Source organism: Myxine glutinosa, chromosome 1 (assembly GCF_964187855.1).
Source record: "Myxine glutinosa chromosome 1, kmMyxGlut1.1, whole genome shotgun sequence".
NCBI lineage: Eukaryota > Metazoa > Chordata > Myxini > Myxiniformes > Myxinidae > Myxine > Myxine glutinosa.
This window is the reverse complement of record NC_136261.1, coordinates 388240706-388259001: the sequence shown is the minus strand read 5'-3', so window position 1 is coordinate 388259001 and position 18296 is coordinate 388240706. Positions and strand designations below refer to the sequence as shown.

Here is an 18296-nt window from a genome sequence, read left to right as displayed (position 1 = left end):
GGGGGAGTGCTGCCTCAATCCTCAACTTATTGTCCTATTTTACATCCAATTTTACTTCAACAGTGATGGCCTTCCTCTGTCTTTCGCTCGCGCTACCAACCTTGCTACTCCACGGACGCTTTCCAGTCATGATTGCAAGGGTTATGCTTGTTATAGCAGCACAATTCACATGCAAAATGGGAAACACCTCACTACATGCACAACGCTAACATGGAGGGTTTCTGGAAACAGATGGAGGGGAAGGCGAGGGAGAGGGAAGGCAATCTAGCCGGAATCCAGGTGTTATTGCGAACATGTTTTCATGTCGTTTCATGCAAAAATTTAATTGCAGTGTTATGCAAAAATTTAATTGCAGTGTTATCCAAAACCATTTCTTTACCTCCATTAATCCACCCTCAACCCACCTCCTTAAAATCCATTTTCTTTCCTGAAAGTCATTGTAGTGTCCATCTTGTTTATCCCATGTACCCCGCCCCAACCCTCTCTCTCTCTTCCACAGATCTCCCGATGTTCCTGTTCTCTACTGTTGTTGCGATTCCCCCAGATGGACATTATATGGGCGTCCAGTCTGCCAGCATTCATTGGTGGACGATAAAGATCCCATGGTGTCCTTCGTGAAGAGGAAGCGAGCACCATGGCCAAATTCCAAATTCCTGCCATAAACAACAGAGGGCATTGCATCACCAGCACAGCCATTCCCTCAGCCAATGACGCCACATCACAGCCTTGTGCTGCATACATATGAAAAAGATCCCCCCACACCAAAACAAATCAAAATTATTTTATCCCCCCCTCCTCTCCTTTCCCCCACCCTTTCCCCCCATTTAATTGCAGTGTTATCCAAAACCATTTCTTTACCTCCATTAATCCACCCTCAACCCACCTCCTTAAAATCCATTTTCTTTCCTGAAAGTCATTGTAGTGTCCATCTTGTTTATCCCATGTACCCCGCCCCAACCCTCTCTCTCTCTTCCACAGATCTCCCGATGTTCCTGTTCTCTACTGTTGTTGCGATTCCCCCAGATGGACATTATATGGGCGTCCAGTCTGCCAGCATTCATTGGTGGACGATAAAGATCCCATGGTGTCCTTCGTGAAGAGGAAGCGAGCACCATGGCCAAATTCCAAATTCCTGCCATAAACAACAGAGGGCATTGCATCACCAGCACAGCCATTCCCTCAGCCAATGACGCCACATCACAGCCTTGTGCTGCATACATATGAAAAAGATCCCCCCACACCAAAACAAATCAAAATTATTTTATCCCCCCCCTCCTCTCCTTTCCCCCACCCTTTGCAATCTACTTTCATTACATTGACGACACATTGCTCATTCTCACCCTACTTATTTTAATTACACAAAACATACACTACCCGCTCCCCTTCACACTCACCGCGATAGAACTATTTTCACTTGTTTATGAAATTATCGAGGCTTGGATCATTTCCACGCACACTGAAGAAGAGAAGGGGTTAAAATTAAACAAATAAACAAAACGGTGAATGAATGAAATGAATGATAAGTTTCTATTTACTTATCAGAATGATGTTGTAATCAAAATGGATGAATCAGCAGAACGTTGATCGAAGTATGCTAACTCCGGGAGAGAAGAAAAGAGAAACTGACGTTTCAGACATTCACCCCTCTTTTACTCTGGAGAGGGTTAATGCTTGAAAAGTCAGATTTTACTTGCTTCAGACAGTGGTTAAATTGTTTTCCCATGGTGGTTCAATTGGCTTCCCACGGTGGTTCAATTGGCTTCCCAAAGTAGTTAAATTGTTTTCTCATGGTGCTTAAAATTTTTTAACCAGTGATTAAATTATTTAAAATTGTTTTTGTTTTCCCACGGTGGTTAAATTGTTAAATTGTTTTTAAATAACTTCAAATAACCTTTTCAGAACTAGAAAGCATCTGAAAATGCAACGCCTGCCCGTCTCTGCTTTGTATTCAGACTTCTTCTTGTGTATGCTAAATATGATGAAAACAGCTAATAAAATACAAAACATTGACGATTTTAGGCGATCTTGACCTTTTGACCTCAAAAGCAATATGCTTCAGTGAATCAACATGGAAACCCTGCTCAAATTTGAAGTTAATCAAATAAAAATTTATGCTTTCATGCAACCTTGACCTTTGACCTTTTGATCTAAAAAAAAATAATCAGCTTCTAGCTTTTGATTGGTGAACCAATTCAGTAATCCAATGTGCAAATTCTTAAAATTTCAGGTCAATTGCATGAAAATTGACGATTTTATGTGATGTTGACCTTTGACCTTTGACCTTTTGACAAAATTATTAATTTGCCTTCTCCATATCATCATAATAAAGCTTTGTTGAGAATTTTATAACAAGGTTCACATGGTTAAAAAAAAAGTTACGGCCCAGACAGACACACACAAAAGTCATTGCAAACCTCGTCTCCCGCTACATGGAGGATGGGCTAACACGTTGAAGGTCACGTGACCGATAATAGTACAACTTTCCTTTCCATGAGACATTTTTTCCCACGATGGTTAAATTGACTTCAACAGTGGTCAAATTGTTTCCCACCATGGTTAAATTGCTCTCCCACAGTGGTTAAATTATTTTCCCACAGAGTGAATATACCAAGATATTCCAACATCACCCTTATGTTACAGATTCGTCACTTCCGTTGTTGTGGTTTTCATCCACTGTAAACATTTTTGATTCCATGTACATACTATTATTGTTGTCGTTTAAGGTAAATAGAGATTACTATTTTCAAAAGGTAAAAAGTTAATGTTTTAAATGAAACCGGAACCGGACGACGACGAAGAGGAAGAGAAGGTGGAGCGAGTGAGTCGGACAAGAAGCCGAGCTGCTTCAAGGTCCTGAGCAAACGTTGGCGAGCGGGTCACGTGTGAACTTTGGGTTTCCCGGGAAAGGGATTCCTGCGACAGAGTTGTCATCACTGTGACAGATAAACCTGCGTGACAGATTTTGCAGTTGATTCCGGAGAGAATCATCGGAGTGCCGTTATGCCACGAGAACGGAAATCGGCCATTTTTACCTCGCGCAGGATTTGCGCATCGCTCAAGGTTTTTCGCCTCGCTTTAACCATTGTCACTGCCTCCAGACGTTAATCTGGTGTGTTTATGTAATGATTGTAACGTGGCTTTTGAGTGGGAAATCTGCGGTTCGCCGATCGGGAGCCGTGGAACGTCCATACCCGAGGGTGTGATTTCCCAGTCACCTTGAGGGCGCCTTTGCACAGCTTTGGCAGTGGGACTGACTGTCATCCGAATGGGATTCTGGTCTCGATTAGACATCATTCTGATGATTACTGGAGCGGATCGACTTTGGCTTGATGCCGGAATAGAGACATTGGGGAATGTTCTTCTTTTCGCTCACTTGGAGCACAGTGAGTTATAGTGTACAAACCTGATGGTACCATTATAGGAAATATATATTGGTTGTACAATTGATTACTGTGGTTGTTGTACTGTTATTCTTGTGTGATCTTAATACAATACTTGTTTGTTGGTAACAATTGGTGTGGTTTCACCATTGATCTTTGACATACAGAATAACACATCTTTCTGCCGTGACTCCTCTCGGGGTTCGGAGGTATTAGTAACTGTCCCTATTCACCCGTAAAACGGGGTGAATAGGGACAGCCATAAAAATCCTATTTATTCCTATTTATCCCATATATGGGGTTAATAGGAACTATAAGTTGCTTTAAAAAAAAAACAAGATAACACTTTCAACCCAAATATCAACAAATCAGTATGGTTATCAATTTTCAGCGAAAAAAGCTTCCGAACTTTTTTTCAGTTTGTGTCCCTATTCACCTTGATGTCCCTATTCGCCTCATTTCACAGTAACAGTTCAAAACTCACTCAAGTTTCTCCAAGTTGAGGATGTTCTTCAGGTCCCTCAGAACAGGCCCAGACTTGGTACTCAAGTTACATCCATATAACCTGTGAGGAGATAAAACTAGGAGTGAAACAAAAAACCGTCAGCATAAAGTTGTAAATAAACGAGTTATATTAGAAGGTTCTTTGTTCCAGGTTGAAGGATAAAATAACCTGAAAATGAACAGGTTGAAGGTCACATGACCGATAACAATAGAAAGTCCCTTTCCATGAGACATTGTCTCCTGGATCGTGGAAACAGACATAAAGAAAACATCTCATGGTACAGGTTGAAGTTACATTTAATAGGGGGGAGAGGAAGAGTGCAAAAGTTTGGGGATGAAAACAGAAGTTTGCGGTGAATTCAGATCTTCAGTTTCCTCTTCATGTTTAATCAAATTAAACGAATTACCTTTCACTGCCGTGCCAGAACAGTGGTTGGGGGTTGAAGTGAACACAGGAGATGTGGAAGTGAGGGAGGGGTGGGGGGATGTATTGCAATGATACCAAGTTTAATAACTACCAGCATGGAAGAGGGGTGCATCATGAAGCATGTCCTCTCATGTTAAGGATCGTCGTTTATCATATGAAGAGTAAAAAGCCCATCAAGAATCACGGGTTGGAACAGTTTATTCGACGGTGCAGCCTCGTGAGCATGCCAAAGTCTGAAGCCTTGGCCTAGTGTCAGGTGTGCTTATATCTTCTTTATTTATTCGACAACATATGGATGTAAATGAACACTCGGTTTACTCTACATACATTGCACATCATGTGCAGCAAATTTCACCTCCCTGCACATTGTATTTATTGTTATTTTTAAAAAACGCTTCTGTACACCACCCTTGAGGCTCGGTTTGCAAGACACCGTCTACACCTCCAATAGAAGAGATTACTCTTTTCTGGAAAATGTTTTTTGAGTTTCTTTTATCCTCAAAAGTAGACCATAGTGAACACACATTCATGTTAAAAGATTGCCCTTTAAAACCAACCCTCATGAAGAGGACAGACATCTGTACAAACACACAAGCCGACATTGTGGTGTGTATGGTAGATACATGAAATACACTTTTAGTTTCTCAGGAAACAATATCCAAGCATAGATAATGAGATTTTAAATAATATCTGAACCCCCTTACAAACAGGGGGAGCAAATGGATGTTAAAAAAAACGAATGGCGAATTATAAAATTAATGAATAATGAGAAATTTAATACGTACGAACATTTTAATGAATCTGTTCGGAATGGTCGTGATACGATTATTTATAAAACATTGAGGGTGTGACACAGACATGACGGTCCAAAGTGGCTCATCAGTTGGTTTATTGGTTTTCTAACGAAGATCAATTTTCCCCAAACCTTCGTCTTGCACCAACCTGTCCCCTCTCTGCAGGTGCATCATGTGCACCACGTGGCATGATCACCTCAATTTGACACCATAGGTCGAATATCGGTGTTCAAACGGGGTAAATGGATCATGCCATGATGGGTTTGAACCCAAACGGATCCACAGACGTTATGTTGAGGGTTCTGGTACACCATAATGTATTCTTCTTCTTCACCATTACAACGTCACTCTTCACTTTAACTCATTGACCAGGACGAACAAACATTGATCAACTGATCTGAGTTCAGATTATTCATCCCTTTTCACATTTACTAATGTTCACTACAAGAGAATGTATCAATGAATGTTCAGAATGTACCCGTTTATCCTTCATCGAGTAGTTTATCATTAACCGTTCCTCATTCCCGCTTCATTCACCCCAATGATCCGCTACACAAGACAGGCGAAGCCTTTCATTCCCATCTATGAACACAAGCAAAACACAAAGTTCAAGGAAGGGATAATTATGGAGGTCAGGGCTCACCTGAAGAACATCAGGTACACAATCAGGCCGGAATTATGACGTCATTATGTTTTGAATTCCCAAAACAAATCCCATGCCCACTCACGCGAGGGTTTGCAACTTTGTTTGGGATTTCAAGCCTTCCATCAATCCATCCAATCCTTCATCACCGATGGGATTCGAACTCAAACTGATGGTAAAGGAGGGAAAGAGAAAACCCTGAGGTTATCATTCCATTAACAACATGGAGAACTTTGGGAATACTTTCACCATTTCAATAGTTATGTTTATAAATCACTTCAACACCATATAATTATGGGATTATAACCCAGTCCCTCTCAATACACAATTATATAATTATGGGATTATAACCCAGTCCCTCTCAATAAACAATTATATAATTATGGGATTATAACCCAGTCCCTCTCAATAAACAATTATATAATTATGGGACTATAACCCAGTCCCTCTCAATACACAATTATATAATTATGGGACTATAACCCAGTCCCTCTCAATAAACAATTATATAATTATGGGATTATAACCCAGTCCCTCTCAATACACAATTATATAATTATGGGACTATAACCCAGTCCCTCTCAATAAACAATTATATAATTATGGGATTATAACCCAGTCCCTCTCAATAAACAATTATATAATTATGGGATTATAACCCAGTCCCTCTCCATAAATAACGATATAATTATGGGATAATATCCCATTCCCTCTCCATAAACAACTATATAATTATGGGATTATAACCCAGTCCCTCTCCATAAAAACTTTATAATTATGGGATTATAACCCAGTCCCTCTCCATATTCAACTATATAATTATGGGATAATAACCCAGTCCCTCTCCATAAACAACTATATAATTATGGGATTATAACCCAGTCCCTCTCCATAAATAACTATATAATTATGGAATTATAACCCAGTCCCTCTCCATAAATAACTATACAATTATGGGATTATAACCCAGTCCCTCTCCATAAACAACTATATAATTATGGGATTATAAGCCAGTTCCTCTCCATAAACAATTATATAATTATATGGGTTTCATGAAATCTCTGGGTAATTGCATTAAAAATGGAGTTTATTTATAAACCGTGTGATGGAAATTCACAAATCCGTGTCCAGTGAAAGAGAAGAAAAAGAAAAAAAAAAAACTCAATAACAATTCAAGACTCACTCAAGAAATTCCAAGTTGTTGATGTTCTTCAGTTCCCTCAAGATAGGCCCGGACTTGGTGCTCAGGTTACATCCCCTTAACCTGTGAAGAGATAAAAACGCCAAGGAGTGAAACAAAGAACCATCAGAAGAAAGTTGTCAATAAACAGGTAATATTAAGAAGGCTCTTTATTCCAGGTTGAGAGATAATTAAACTTCCAAATAAACAGGTTGAAGGTCACATGACCGATAACAGTAGTAAACTCCTTTTCCATGTGACATCATCCCCTGGATTGTGGAAACAGGAGTTTTCTACAAAAGAGAGATTAGAGCGAAGTCCAATGTGCGCCATCGCGAATCCCCACACTTCCCACCTAAAACAAAGTCAGAAGATAGCAAAAAGTTCCACCCGGAGTGGAAAGACCCAATATCAAATTTTGAGTCAAGATGTTGTCCAGTTTTGACCCCTGTGACCCACGTCCCCACCCCCTGAGGCATGAACTGGGGATCAAAAAAAAAAAATTGTTATGTATTTCATACGTCCCCCAATGGTGATTGCATTTACAACGTTTTATAGAAAAAATGTTTTAAAATGTGCCAGTAATTGCATTTGTTGGTATTTGACCTTTTGACACCACTCCATGCGGTGAGGCCAAAAATGACACTGTTCTTGTACCGTTGTGCCATGTAGTCATCAAAACCACCAAGTTTGGTGAATTTCTGCCCAACCTTTTTGGAGGAGATAGCGTGACGGGTGGACAGACGAACTGAGTCACTCACAATATCACCCGTTTTTTTTTTTGAAAAAGCGTGGAGATAATAATAAGTAAAACACCTCAACGAACAGGTTTGAGTTATATTAACAACTATAAAAAGTACCTGGCATTACCGGACAATGGACAATGCAGGCTCGCTTTGTGCCAGGAATATGAAGAGAGGGGTGAGAGAGAGAAGGAGAGGGGGGTGCAGAGAAGGGCAGGGAAGGGAAGAGTAGGAGGGTGTAGGGGGAGGGACGGACAAGTAGGGAAGGAGAGGGGGAAAAGGAAGGGGGGGATGGAAGGGGGAGGGGAGAGCGGGGGAGGAATGGGATGGGGGATGATGGGGGAGGAGGAGGAGGATAGGGGAGGGAAATGGGGGCGGGAGGGGGGGAACAGGAATGTAGAGAGGGGAAACAGGAATGGGGAGGGGGGAACAGTAATGGGGAGGGTGGAATACAGGAGGAGGAGGAGTAAGGGAGGGGAGGGGAAGGGGAAGGCGAACAGGAATGGGGAGGGGGTGTCATGTATGCAGTGCAAATGTTCACCGTTGTATCCCTACACCGGGACCGGGTTGTATCCCTACGCCAGAGCTCGGATGGCGCTGCTGTGAATCGGGCCTTGAACGGCAGAGTGAATAAATGCGTACGACAATTGATCGTAGTTTGTCGAGATACTTTACATGGCGACGAGGATAAACATCTAGACCATGACATCTTTCGGCCATATCGATGAATTCGACCCTCATGAGGGGGATTTTGACACGTATTCTGAGCGGTTGTCTTTCTACTTCGAGGCGAACGGCATCGCGACCGAAGGCCGGATGAAGGCCGTCTTCCTGTCCGTTTGCGGAGGTGAGACGTTCACACTCGTTAAAAACCTGATTCGGCCTCAGACAATCCAGGAGCTCACGTATGCAGAGCTCAAGGCCGCTTTGAAGGAACATTGCAATCCATCTCCTTCAGTCATCCTGTGTCGGTTTAATTTTTACATGTGCAGACAGCAGCAAGGTCAGTCGATCGCAGACTTCATTGCACACCTCAAAAAACTGTCACATCTGTGTGAGTTTGGGGACACGATCGATGACATGCTTCGTGATTTGCTGGTGGTTGGCATGTCCGATGACCGCACTCGTAGACGCCTGCTTGCTGAGAGAAAACTGACGTCCCAAAATGCCAGAGACACCGCCATTTCCATGGAAAGTGCTGAACGCAATGCTACAAGCATCGGTGCCACTCGCTCATCTGGTACCAGCCCTGCTGTGAATCGGTTGGATCATGTTCAGCCAAAACGTTGGAACAAGGCTCCTCGTCAGAAGCCAGTGGTCTCAAACCCACAACAACTGTTTTCGGTGCAACGGAAAGCACCCTCCGGAGACGTGTCGGTTCAAAGATGCCACCTGCCATTTCTGTTCGAAAACTGGCCATATTGCTCCAGCTTGCATCACTCGCAAATCGGGAAAAGGAAAAGCTGCTGACAAGATTCATCAGTTTATTGGTTCGGAGGAACCCGAGCTTGACCAGGTGAGCTCTGTTTCCGAAAACTCAGAATCGTATGACCTGCTTCATATTGATTCTCACCATAGGCGGGACCCTCTTCTTGCCAATGTTGTCGTCAACAATCGACCATTGCAAATGGAGATCGACACTGGTGCAGCCGTCTCGCTCATCAGCCATGCTGTTTTCACAAACCTGTGGAGTGATGCTGACCGACCCCATCTGAAACCTACTACCTATGGACTCTCCACCTATACAGGTGAGAAGATTGTTCCCTGCGGTACATGTGACGTCACGGTGGGCTACGATAACCGTGAGTTTCACCTACCCCTGATCGTCATTCCTGGAAAGGGCCCTTCCTTACTCGGCAGGAACTGGTTGAGCATAATTCGACTGAAGTGGGAAAGCATTCATCAACTCCGGGCAGCCAACGTTTCTCCTACCGCAGCATACACACTCAAAAATGTGCTGGATACGTACCCAGATGTCTTCAAGGATGAGCTTGGAACCTTGAAAGGACATACGGCTAAACTCAGGGTTGACCAGGATGCCAATCCTATATTTTGCAGGGCTCGCCCAGTCCCTTTCACCCTGCGTGAGCGGATTGACAAGGAACTGGATCATCTTGAAAATCTGGGGATCATCGAGCAAATCCAGTATGCCGAATGGGCGGCGCCCATCGTTCCAGTCATAAAATCGGACCAGTCCATCCGCATATGTGGAGATTATAAAATGACCGTGAACAGGTGTTCTTCATTGGATAAATATCCAATTCCGAGGATCGAAGACCTCTATGCTCGTCTCACGGGAGGCAAGACTTTTACGAAACTCGATCTCAAATCCGCCTATCTACAGCTCTGCTTGGACGAGAATTCGAAACAGTATCTTACCATCAACACGCATCGTGAGGTACCACCGACTTAGTTTTGGAGTGAAATCTGCACCTGGAATTTATCAGCGTGTCATGGACAGTTTGTTTGCCGCCGAATGCAACGTCGTTTGTTACCAGGATGATATTCTGGTTACTGGTCATACGGACGTGGAACATCTACAGAACCTGGAGAGAGTTCTGAAGAAGATTTCGGACTCTGGCCTACGTTTGCGTCGAGACAAGTGCAAGTTTATGGTGCCATCAGTCACGTACCTGGGTCATACGATTGATGCTGAGGGTCTACACCCGACAGATGAGAAAGTCCAAGCTATCAAGGATGCTCCTTCTCCACGAGATGTGACCGAATTGAAGTCATACCTCGGTTTGCTTCAGTTCTATGGTCGTTACATCCCGAATGTGACCGACGTTTTGGGCCCCCTTTATCGGGTTTTGAGGAAAGGAGTCTCCTGGAGCTGGGGGTCTACTGAACAATCAGCATTCCAGACCTCTAAGGATCTGCTCAAATCGTCCAATGTTCTCGTTCATTTTGATCCAGAGAAGGATCTTGTGCTGACATGCGATGCCTGTCGGTATGGAGTGGGGAGTGTATTATCACATGTGATGCCTGATGGTACGGAAAGACCGGTTGCATTTGCATCCAGAACGTTGTCCCCGGCAGAGAAAAACTATTCCCAACTTGACAAGGAAGGATTGGGAATCGTTTTCGGCGTCGGCAAATTTCGCCAGTACCTTCTTGGACATCATTTCACGATTCGCACTGATCACAAGCCGCTGATCAGTCTGTTTGGTCCAACTAAGGCGACATCTGACACACTACCGCCCAGGATCATCCGCTGGTCCCTGTTTCTCGCTGCTTATGACTACACCATCTGTTATAAGCCCGGTTCGTTTATCACAAATGCAGATGCCATGAGTCGGTTACCCCTTCCAGAATCCGTTGATGATTCGCCTACACCAGGATCCATTATCGCACTGATGGATCATCTGGAAGATTGTGCTGTCGATTCCGGCCAGATCCGCACTCATACTCGATGAGACCCCGTTCTGTCCAGAACTGTCCAGGCTGTACAGCTTGGATGGCATTTGCTACCTGAGGGTGACCCAGATTTTGCGGCTTTTAAAGCACGTAAAAACGAACTCAGCGTGGAAAATGGTTGCCTACTCTGGGGATGTCGTGTCGTGATCTCGAAAAATCTGCGTTCCAGGGTTATGGATGAAATCCATGACTGTCACCCCGGGATTGTGAAGATGAAGTCACTTGCCAGAAACTATGTGTGGTGGCCGAATCTTGATGCTGATATCGAACATCATGTTCGACATTGTTACCCCTGCCAGAGCACCCGGAATACACCTGCGAAAGCGCCACTGCATCCCTGGGAATGGCCCAGCGAACCGTGGCATCACCTACATCTCGATTATGCCGGGCCTATTAACGGCAGCATGATTCTAATAATTACGGACGCGCACACAAAATGGATTGATGCCTATGTGACGCCTGGTACTACGTCAGCCATTGTCATCGAAAGACTCAGACACTGTTTCGCCACTCATGGTCTGCCCAGGATGATCGTGAGTGATAACGGTTCATGTTTTTCCAGTACCGAGTTTGCCAAGTTCACACGTCGGAACGGCATCAAACATAAGTTTGTCAGCCCACATCACCAGGCTTCAAATGGCTTGGCCGAATGATCCGTGGGAATCATCAAATCCGGATTGCAGAAACTTCAGGAGGGAACCCTGGAAACAAAGCTGTCTCGTCTCCTGTTCAAATACCGCATCACGCCACAATCAACAACCGGTGCAGCTCCGTCTGAGTTATTGATGAAACGACACTTGAGATCGACACTTGACAATCTCAAACCAGACATATCATCAAATGTTTATCAAAGCCAGCTTAATCAAAAGTTGGTGCACGATAAGACGTCCAACAGTCGATGTATCAACATTGGAGATCCAGTGTTTGCCCGAAATTTTGGTGCAGGTGCGACGTGGCTACCGGGGGACATCATCGAGAAGCCAGATCCACTGTCCAGTGTGATTCGCCTGCAGGACGGCCGCAAAATTCGTCGACATCAGGACCACATAACCTACCGTCACTGTGAGTCGATGGAGCCTGTAGCATCGTCACAGTCAGGACAACAGTTCGACCCGCCACTGCCGGAGATCGTCGTGGCCGCTCCAGCCGGCTCGGATGCCCCGAAAACCTCTGCAAACGCTACACCCTTCGTGGAGACCAAAGGAATCACCTCGGACTCTGTATCCACTGGTACACTGCGACCCAAAGGAATCACCTCGGACTCTGTATCCACTGGCACACCGCGACGCTCAATGCGTGAGAGAAAAGCACCCGACCGGTTGAATCTTTGAAGATGTTTTTTTTTTCACGTTGACACATGTTCTATTTTCACGTATTTTCATTATTCTCATAACCGTTTGCACACATATTTTCACATGTTTTGGAAATGTTGCTTTTGAAATGTCAATTCTGGAAATATAGCACGTATTGCTCTTGGTAATTTTGGACTTAAAGGGGAGGATGTCATGTATGCACTGCAAATGTTCACCGTTGTATCCCTACACCGGGACCGGGTTGTATCCCTACGCCAGAGCTCGGATGGCGCTGCTGTGAATCGGGCCTTGAACGGCAGAGTGAATAAACGCGTACGACAATTGATCGTAGTTTGTCGAGATACTTTACAGGGGTTGGGAGAGGGTTGGACAGGAAGGAGGAGGGGAAGGGCAGACAGGGAGAAGGGAAGGGAGAGGATGGTGTAGGGCAAGAGGAGGGAAGGTTTCTGAAAATCTGGTGGGTAAAGCACTATACCATCTATTTATCACATAAGCAATAATAGCAGAATTTCCCACTTCCCCTCTGCACTGCATTCGCCAGGTATCTCCCCACTCCACTTTCTTCCCCCCATGGACTCCCCCACAACTCCTCCCCACCCCCTCACAACACACTCAGAATTACCCAGGTGTAAAACGGTATGTCATCTCATCTAGTAATATCAAAACGGGCTTGTGCTAACTTATTTTCAAAAACTTATTTTTCAAAAAAACTTGTTCAAAAGAAAAAGAAAAAAAAACTTTAAAAACTTAAGAAACTCAAAAGGTTTGTAATGAAAATGTATCGAAGTTGAACCCAGGTGTTATGCTCTCTCTAACCACTGAGAGGCGTCTATAAGAACTCGGACAGCCATCGCTCCGAAACATTCCTGCGACATTTAATCCATGACACGTAGACTCGAATGGTGCGTATACGTAGATGATCCAGGCTTGCTTGCATTGATTGACATTGCTGAACTTAAACCCCATGATTCCATAATCCTGATATATTGCATGATTGTATTTTTACAGGATGTTGCCAGAGATCGAATTGTCATTAAACCTACTACTAGGTCAAAGTTGTGGATCTGATTTTCATTACAATTAATGACAATTCATCTCGCTGTCCGAACGAGAACAAGAGGCGAACGAGAGCGACATGTCGGGACACAAAATGATCCAGGTGCCGCTCTTCGCAGCCGACCCGCAAGCGGCGGCCGCGGCCGCGGAGCTGACACATTGGCTGAAAACCTTGGATAACCAATTCAAGGCTCAGGAAGCCGCTGTCACCAAAGAAACGAAATTAGACGTACTACAAACAAAGGTACACCACAATGTGTATCGGGCAATCGAACAATGTGTGACGCTGAAGCGTATTTACATCAAAAAACGAAGCGCGATCTATTCCTGGCATCTGCTCGCACGACGACGACAACAGCCCACGGAGACTTTAGATCACTTCGCTCAAGAGCTCTGACGTCTGCTGACCGAGAGTGCCCCAGCGGTACGTACACATGAACAAGTTTGTGATGATCTTGTTCACAATTCTTTTGTCGCAGGACTTAGATCCCCAGTCGTAAGACAGAGACTTCTTGAAGAAGCCGACTTGACACTCACTGAAGCACTACGGCTATCGCATGTCTATACGCAAGCACGGGAACAATCCGACATGTATGAACACCCATACCTCACTGTGGGGACATCTCGACAAGCTCGACCGGAGAGAGCGACCACCGAGGACGTGGATGCAGCCATGGCATCTCTGCCGGAATCGGAGACCCCGGCCACTCCCAAGGAGGATGTCGATCCGGGCTTGACGGCAGCAGCAGCAGCTGGACCAAAGCCTGGACGTAACGCTACATGCTATTTCTGCGGGAACCGAAGACATCTCAGGTCTGTTTGCCCGGCTAGAGATGCGACATGTCATTTGTGCACAAAGACTGGTCATTTTGCGAAAGTTTTCCGATCGACGTCGCAGGGCAAACGACGATGAATGACCTTATCGCCGAGCCAGCGGACCGAACGGTGCGCGGGGCGCCTCGCCCGACTTTGATAAGGGTCGCACATTCCCAAGGGCCCTTGGCTGTGAGCTCGACCTTGGTGAGATTCGTCGCGCCGACTAAACAAGTGGCGCAAACATGACAGTACGCGGTGCGACCGTCCTTGGCCGGCATTCTTCAGACGCCTTGCCAACTTCCTGGATCGGCCACCCAAACGGCTAATGTTGGCTTTGAAACTCCGCGCGTGACACGAGCGCCATCCGGAGGCTGCACGTATGATCTACAAGCTAATGCCATGGCACGAAAGCCGGGAACTCCATGCATGGCACGTGCGCCCTCTGGAGGCGGCACGACCGGCCTACAAACGATTTCAATGGCACGGAAAACTTTAGCTGGCATTGGATCCACGCGCAAGGCATGAGCGCTTCGCCTAGACGACTCGATAATTGCAGGTCCACCTGGCCTGGCTCGTGCTATAATTCCACTTATGATCGAGGGAATTTTTGCAAATGCTTTGATCGATACAGGTTCCACAGATAGTTCTGTTGATTATCGACTTGTGCAAAAACATGGATGGCCGATTCTTGGGACAAGACGCCGAATCTTTATGGCCTCTCAGGGGCTGAGGCTCAGCACAAAAGGGGAATGTCGACTGAAGCTTGTGATTAAGGGACGAATGTTTCCGGATGTGCATCTCATGGTCTTACCAGCATTATGTGCAGACGTTTTGCTCGGACATGATTTTCTCAAGCGACATGGACTGTTGGAAATGGAATTTGGTGGCACTGATACGCTTGCTATGTGTGCTCTTGCAGGGATGGAAATTGAGCCACTGACGCTGTTCCCCAATATGACCACGGACTGCACACCTGTAGCAGTTAAATCGCTACGCTACTCACGAGCTGACGCGCAATTAATTGCGGAAGAAACGGCCCAGCTATTAAAGGAAGGTATCATAGAACCTAGTCAGTCGCAAGTTCTAGTGGTACGAAGCGAAGTGCATCGCAAACACATGGTAATCGACTATTCGCAGACGATTAATCGGTTTACACAGCTGGACGCCTACCCTCTTCCGGGCATGGACTCTGTGGTGCGACAGGTGGCCCAGTATTCAGTCTATAGCACTCTCAATTTGCGTAGTGCGTATCATCAAATCCCCATCTCCGAGGCCGACCGCATCTATGCAGCGTTTGAATCGAGTCAAAGGTTATACCAGTTCACCCGACTACCTTTCGGGGTCACGAACGGGGTCACTTGTTTTCAGAGGGCTATGGACAACCTCATCGCTAAGGAGAACTTGACCGACGTCTTTGTATATCTGGACAATCTCACGCTTTGCGGGCATGACCAGGAACATCATGATGCTAATCTGAAGCGCTTCCTCAAGGTCGCGCAGAGGTATCGCTTAAATATGAATGAGGCTAAATGTCGTTTCTCCGCTCGCACAATAGATCTTCTGGGGTACACCATGACCCACGGCTCAGTTGCTCCGGATAAGGAGCGTCTGCGACCCTTGCTCGACATGGCCCCGCCCTGTGATCATGCTTCGCTGAAGCGTGCTCTCGGGCTGTTCGCTCATTATTCTAAGTGGGTACAAAATTTCTCTGCGAAGCTCCGCCTGCTTGTGGACGGCGAAGCATTCCCCATGAGCCTTGCCGCCAAGGCTGCTTTCCATGGTCTTAAGTCCGACATCGTTGGCGCTGCTGTGGCGAAGATTGACGAGAATAAATCTTTTGTTTTGGAAAGTGATGCATCGGATCATGCGATAGCTGCGACTCTCTCCCAGGGGGGGTGCCCTGGGGCTTTCTTTTCACAAACTCTCACCTCCGCTGAGCGGAGACATTCGTCTGACGAAAAGGAGGCATAGGCCATCGTCGAGTTGATTCGGCGTTGACGTCCCTATTTGCTAGGACGATGTTTCCAAATTATGAGCGTTGCATTTATGTATGACACTCTGCATGCTCAACGCATTAAGAATGAGAAAATCACTCGCTGGCGCATCGAACTCGCCGATTTCTGCTACACAATCAAATATTGCCCTGGGAGGGATAACCTGGTTGCCGACGCCTTATCGCGGCCGGCAACGTGTGCGGGCCTCATATCTTTGAAGGATCTGCGCGCTTTGCACGACACTCTGTGCCATCCCGGGGTGACGCGTTTCGCTCATTTTGTGCGAAGTCATAACTTGCCCTACTCGGTTGAAGACATTCGCCAGGTCTGTCGCAATTGTTCTGTATGTGCTGAACTCAAACCGCGTTTTTACAACCCTCCTATGAGGACACTGGCCAACTAGGTCGTGGGAGAGATTGGCGATGGACTTCAAAGGGCCTCTGCCGGCGTCACCAGCATCGAGTAACTCTCGTTATGTGCTCACTATCGTTGATGAGTTCTCGAGATTCCCTTTCGCTTTCACATACGCAGATATGACGGCCGCCACGGTTATCCGGTGCCTGCAGAACTTGTTTTCTATGTTTGGGAATCCGGCCTACATGCATACCGATCGAGGTGCGGTGTTCCTGTCCCAGGAGGTGAGGAGCTTCTTACTCCAGCATGATGTCGCTTCTAGCGATACCACTCCGTATAGACCGTAGGCGAATGGACAGGTCGAACGCTTCAATGGTATTATATGGAGAGCTGTCACGCTAAGCCTTAGGTCCCTCGGCCAAGGCCTAGATAAATGGGCCTGGTCGTTACCTGCAGTGCTGAACTCAATCAGGACTTTACTGTGTACGGCCACCAACCAGACTCCCCACGAACGGATGTATCATCACCCGAGGAGCTCGGGTAGTATCCGACCTTTACCTACTTGGCTTGCTGAGCCGGGGCCGGCTTATCTCAAACGTGTGGTTCGCATGAGCAAGTATGATCCACAAGTGGATAAGGTGCAAGTACTCCAAGCTAATCCCGAGCATGCTCGCATGTTGATGGCAGATGGACGTGAGTCCACAATCTCTGTACGCCACCTGGCCCCTTGCGGGGAAATCGACGAACCAATTTACGAGTCTATGGACTCTCCCGTTGCTCCACCTATGGAGCATCTGCCGGCCATCTCGCCGCCAAATACACCCCAGCCTGTGGGCACTGCGGTGCCACCTTCATCACCTGACTCTGGCGGCTACTCCGAAGCGGGGGACTCCGGGCCTGGGGATGTAGTACCCGGTAGTTTCCGGACCCGCACTGGAAGGGAAATTCGTCGCCCCGATCACTACGGATGGACCGACTGACATGGACGGATGATCGCTGCTCTACTATTGCTGCTGCATGCTCGATTCCTGCCTAGCGGAAGTGTAATTCAAACGGCGGGGAGAATGTAATGAAAATGTATCGAAGTTGAACCCAGGTGTTATGCTCTCTCTAACCACTGAGAGGCGTCTATAAGAACTCGGACAGCCATCGCTCCGAAACATTCCTGCGACATTTCATCCATGACACGTAGACTCGAATGGTGCATATACGTAGATGATCCAGGCTGGCTTGCATTGATTGACATTGCTGAACTTAAACCCCATGATTCCATAATCCTGATATATTGCATGATTGTATTTTTACAGGATGTTGCCAGAGATCGAATTGTCATTAAACCTACTACTAGGTCAAAGTTGTGGATCTGATTTTCATTACAAAGTTATTCCCATCTCTGAACACAAACAAAGCACAAACTTCAACCAAAGGTTGTTAATGGAGGTCAAGGTTCACCTGGAGAACATCAGGTACACAATCATGGATGATGACATCAATATGTTTTAATATCCCAAAACAAATCCCATTCCCACTCACCAGAGGATTTGTAAATTTGGTTGGGATTTCAGAACACCCATCAACACCTCCAATCCCTCATCACCAATGGGATTCGAACTCAAACTGATGGTAAAGGAGGGAAAGAGAAAACCCTGAGGTTATCATTCCATTAACAACATGA

The 18296-nt window shown here is 45.9% G+C and overlaps 1 protein-coding gene across 2 annotated transcripts in view; it reads right to left on the bottom strand.

Moving 5' to 3' along the window:
* Positions 1-567: 567 nt before the first annotated feature.
* LOC144889565 (NACHT, LRR and PYD domains-containing protein 3-like) overlaps positions 568-18296 on the bottom strand; it is a 39510-nt gene continuing 21781 nt past the window's right edge. The window contains exons 6-11 of one of the 2 annotated variants that reach the window (XM_078770271.1): positions 18155-18238; positions 6932-7012; positions 5834-5917; positions 3865-3945; positions 1395-1456; positions 568-1132 (exon numbers count right to left, since the gene is read on the bottom strand). In XM_078770271.1, the coding sequence (XP_078626397.1) occupies positions 1411-1456; positions 3865-3945; positions 5834-5917; positions 6932-7012; positions 18155-18238 (376 nt within the window). In that variant the 3' untranslated portion in view covers positions 568-1132; positions 1395-1410. Of the gene's footprint in view, positions 1133-1394; positions 1457-3864; positions 3946-4176; positions 5688-5833; positions 5918-6931; positions 7013-18154; positions 18239-18296 lie in introns of those variants that run through there. The other variant, XM_078770272.1, reaches the window with a different exon arrangement.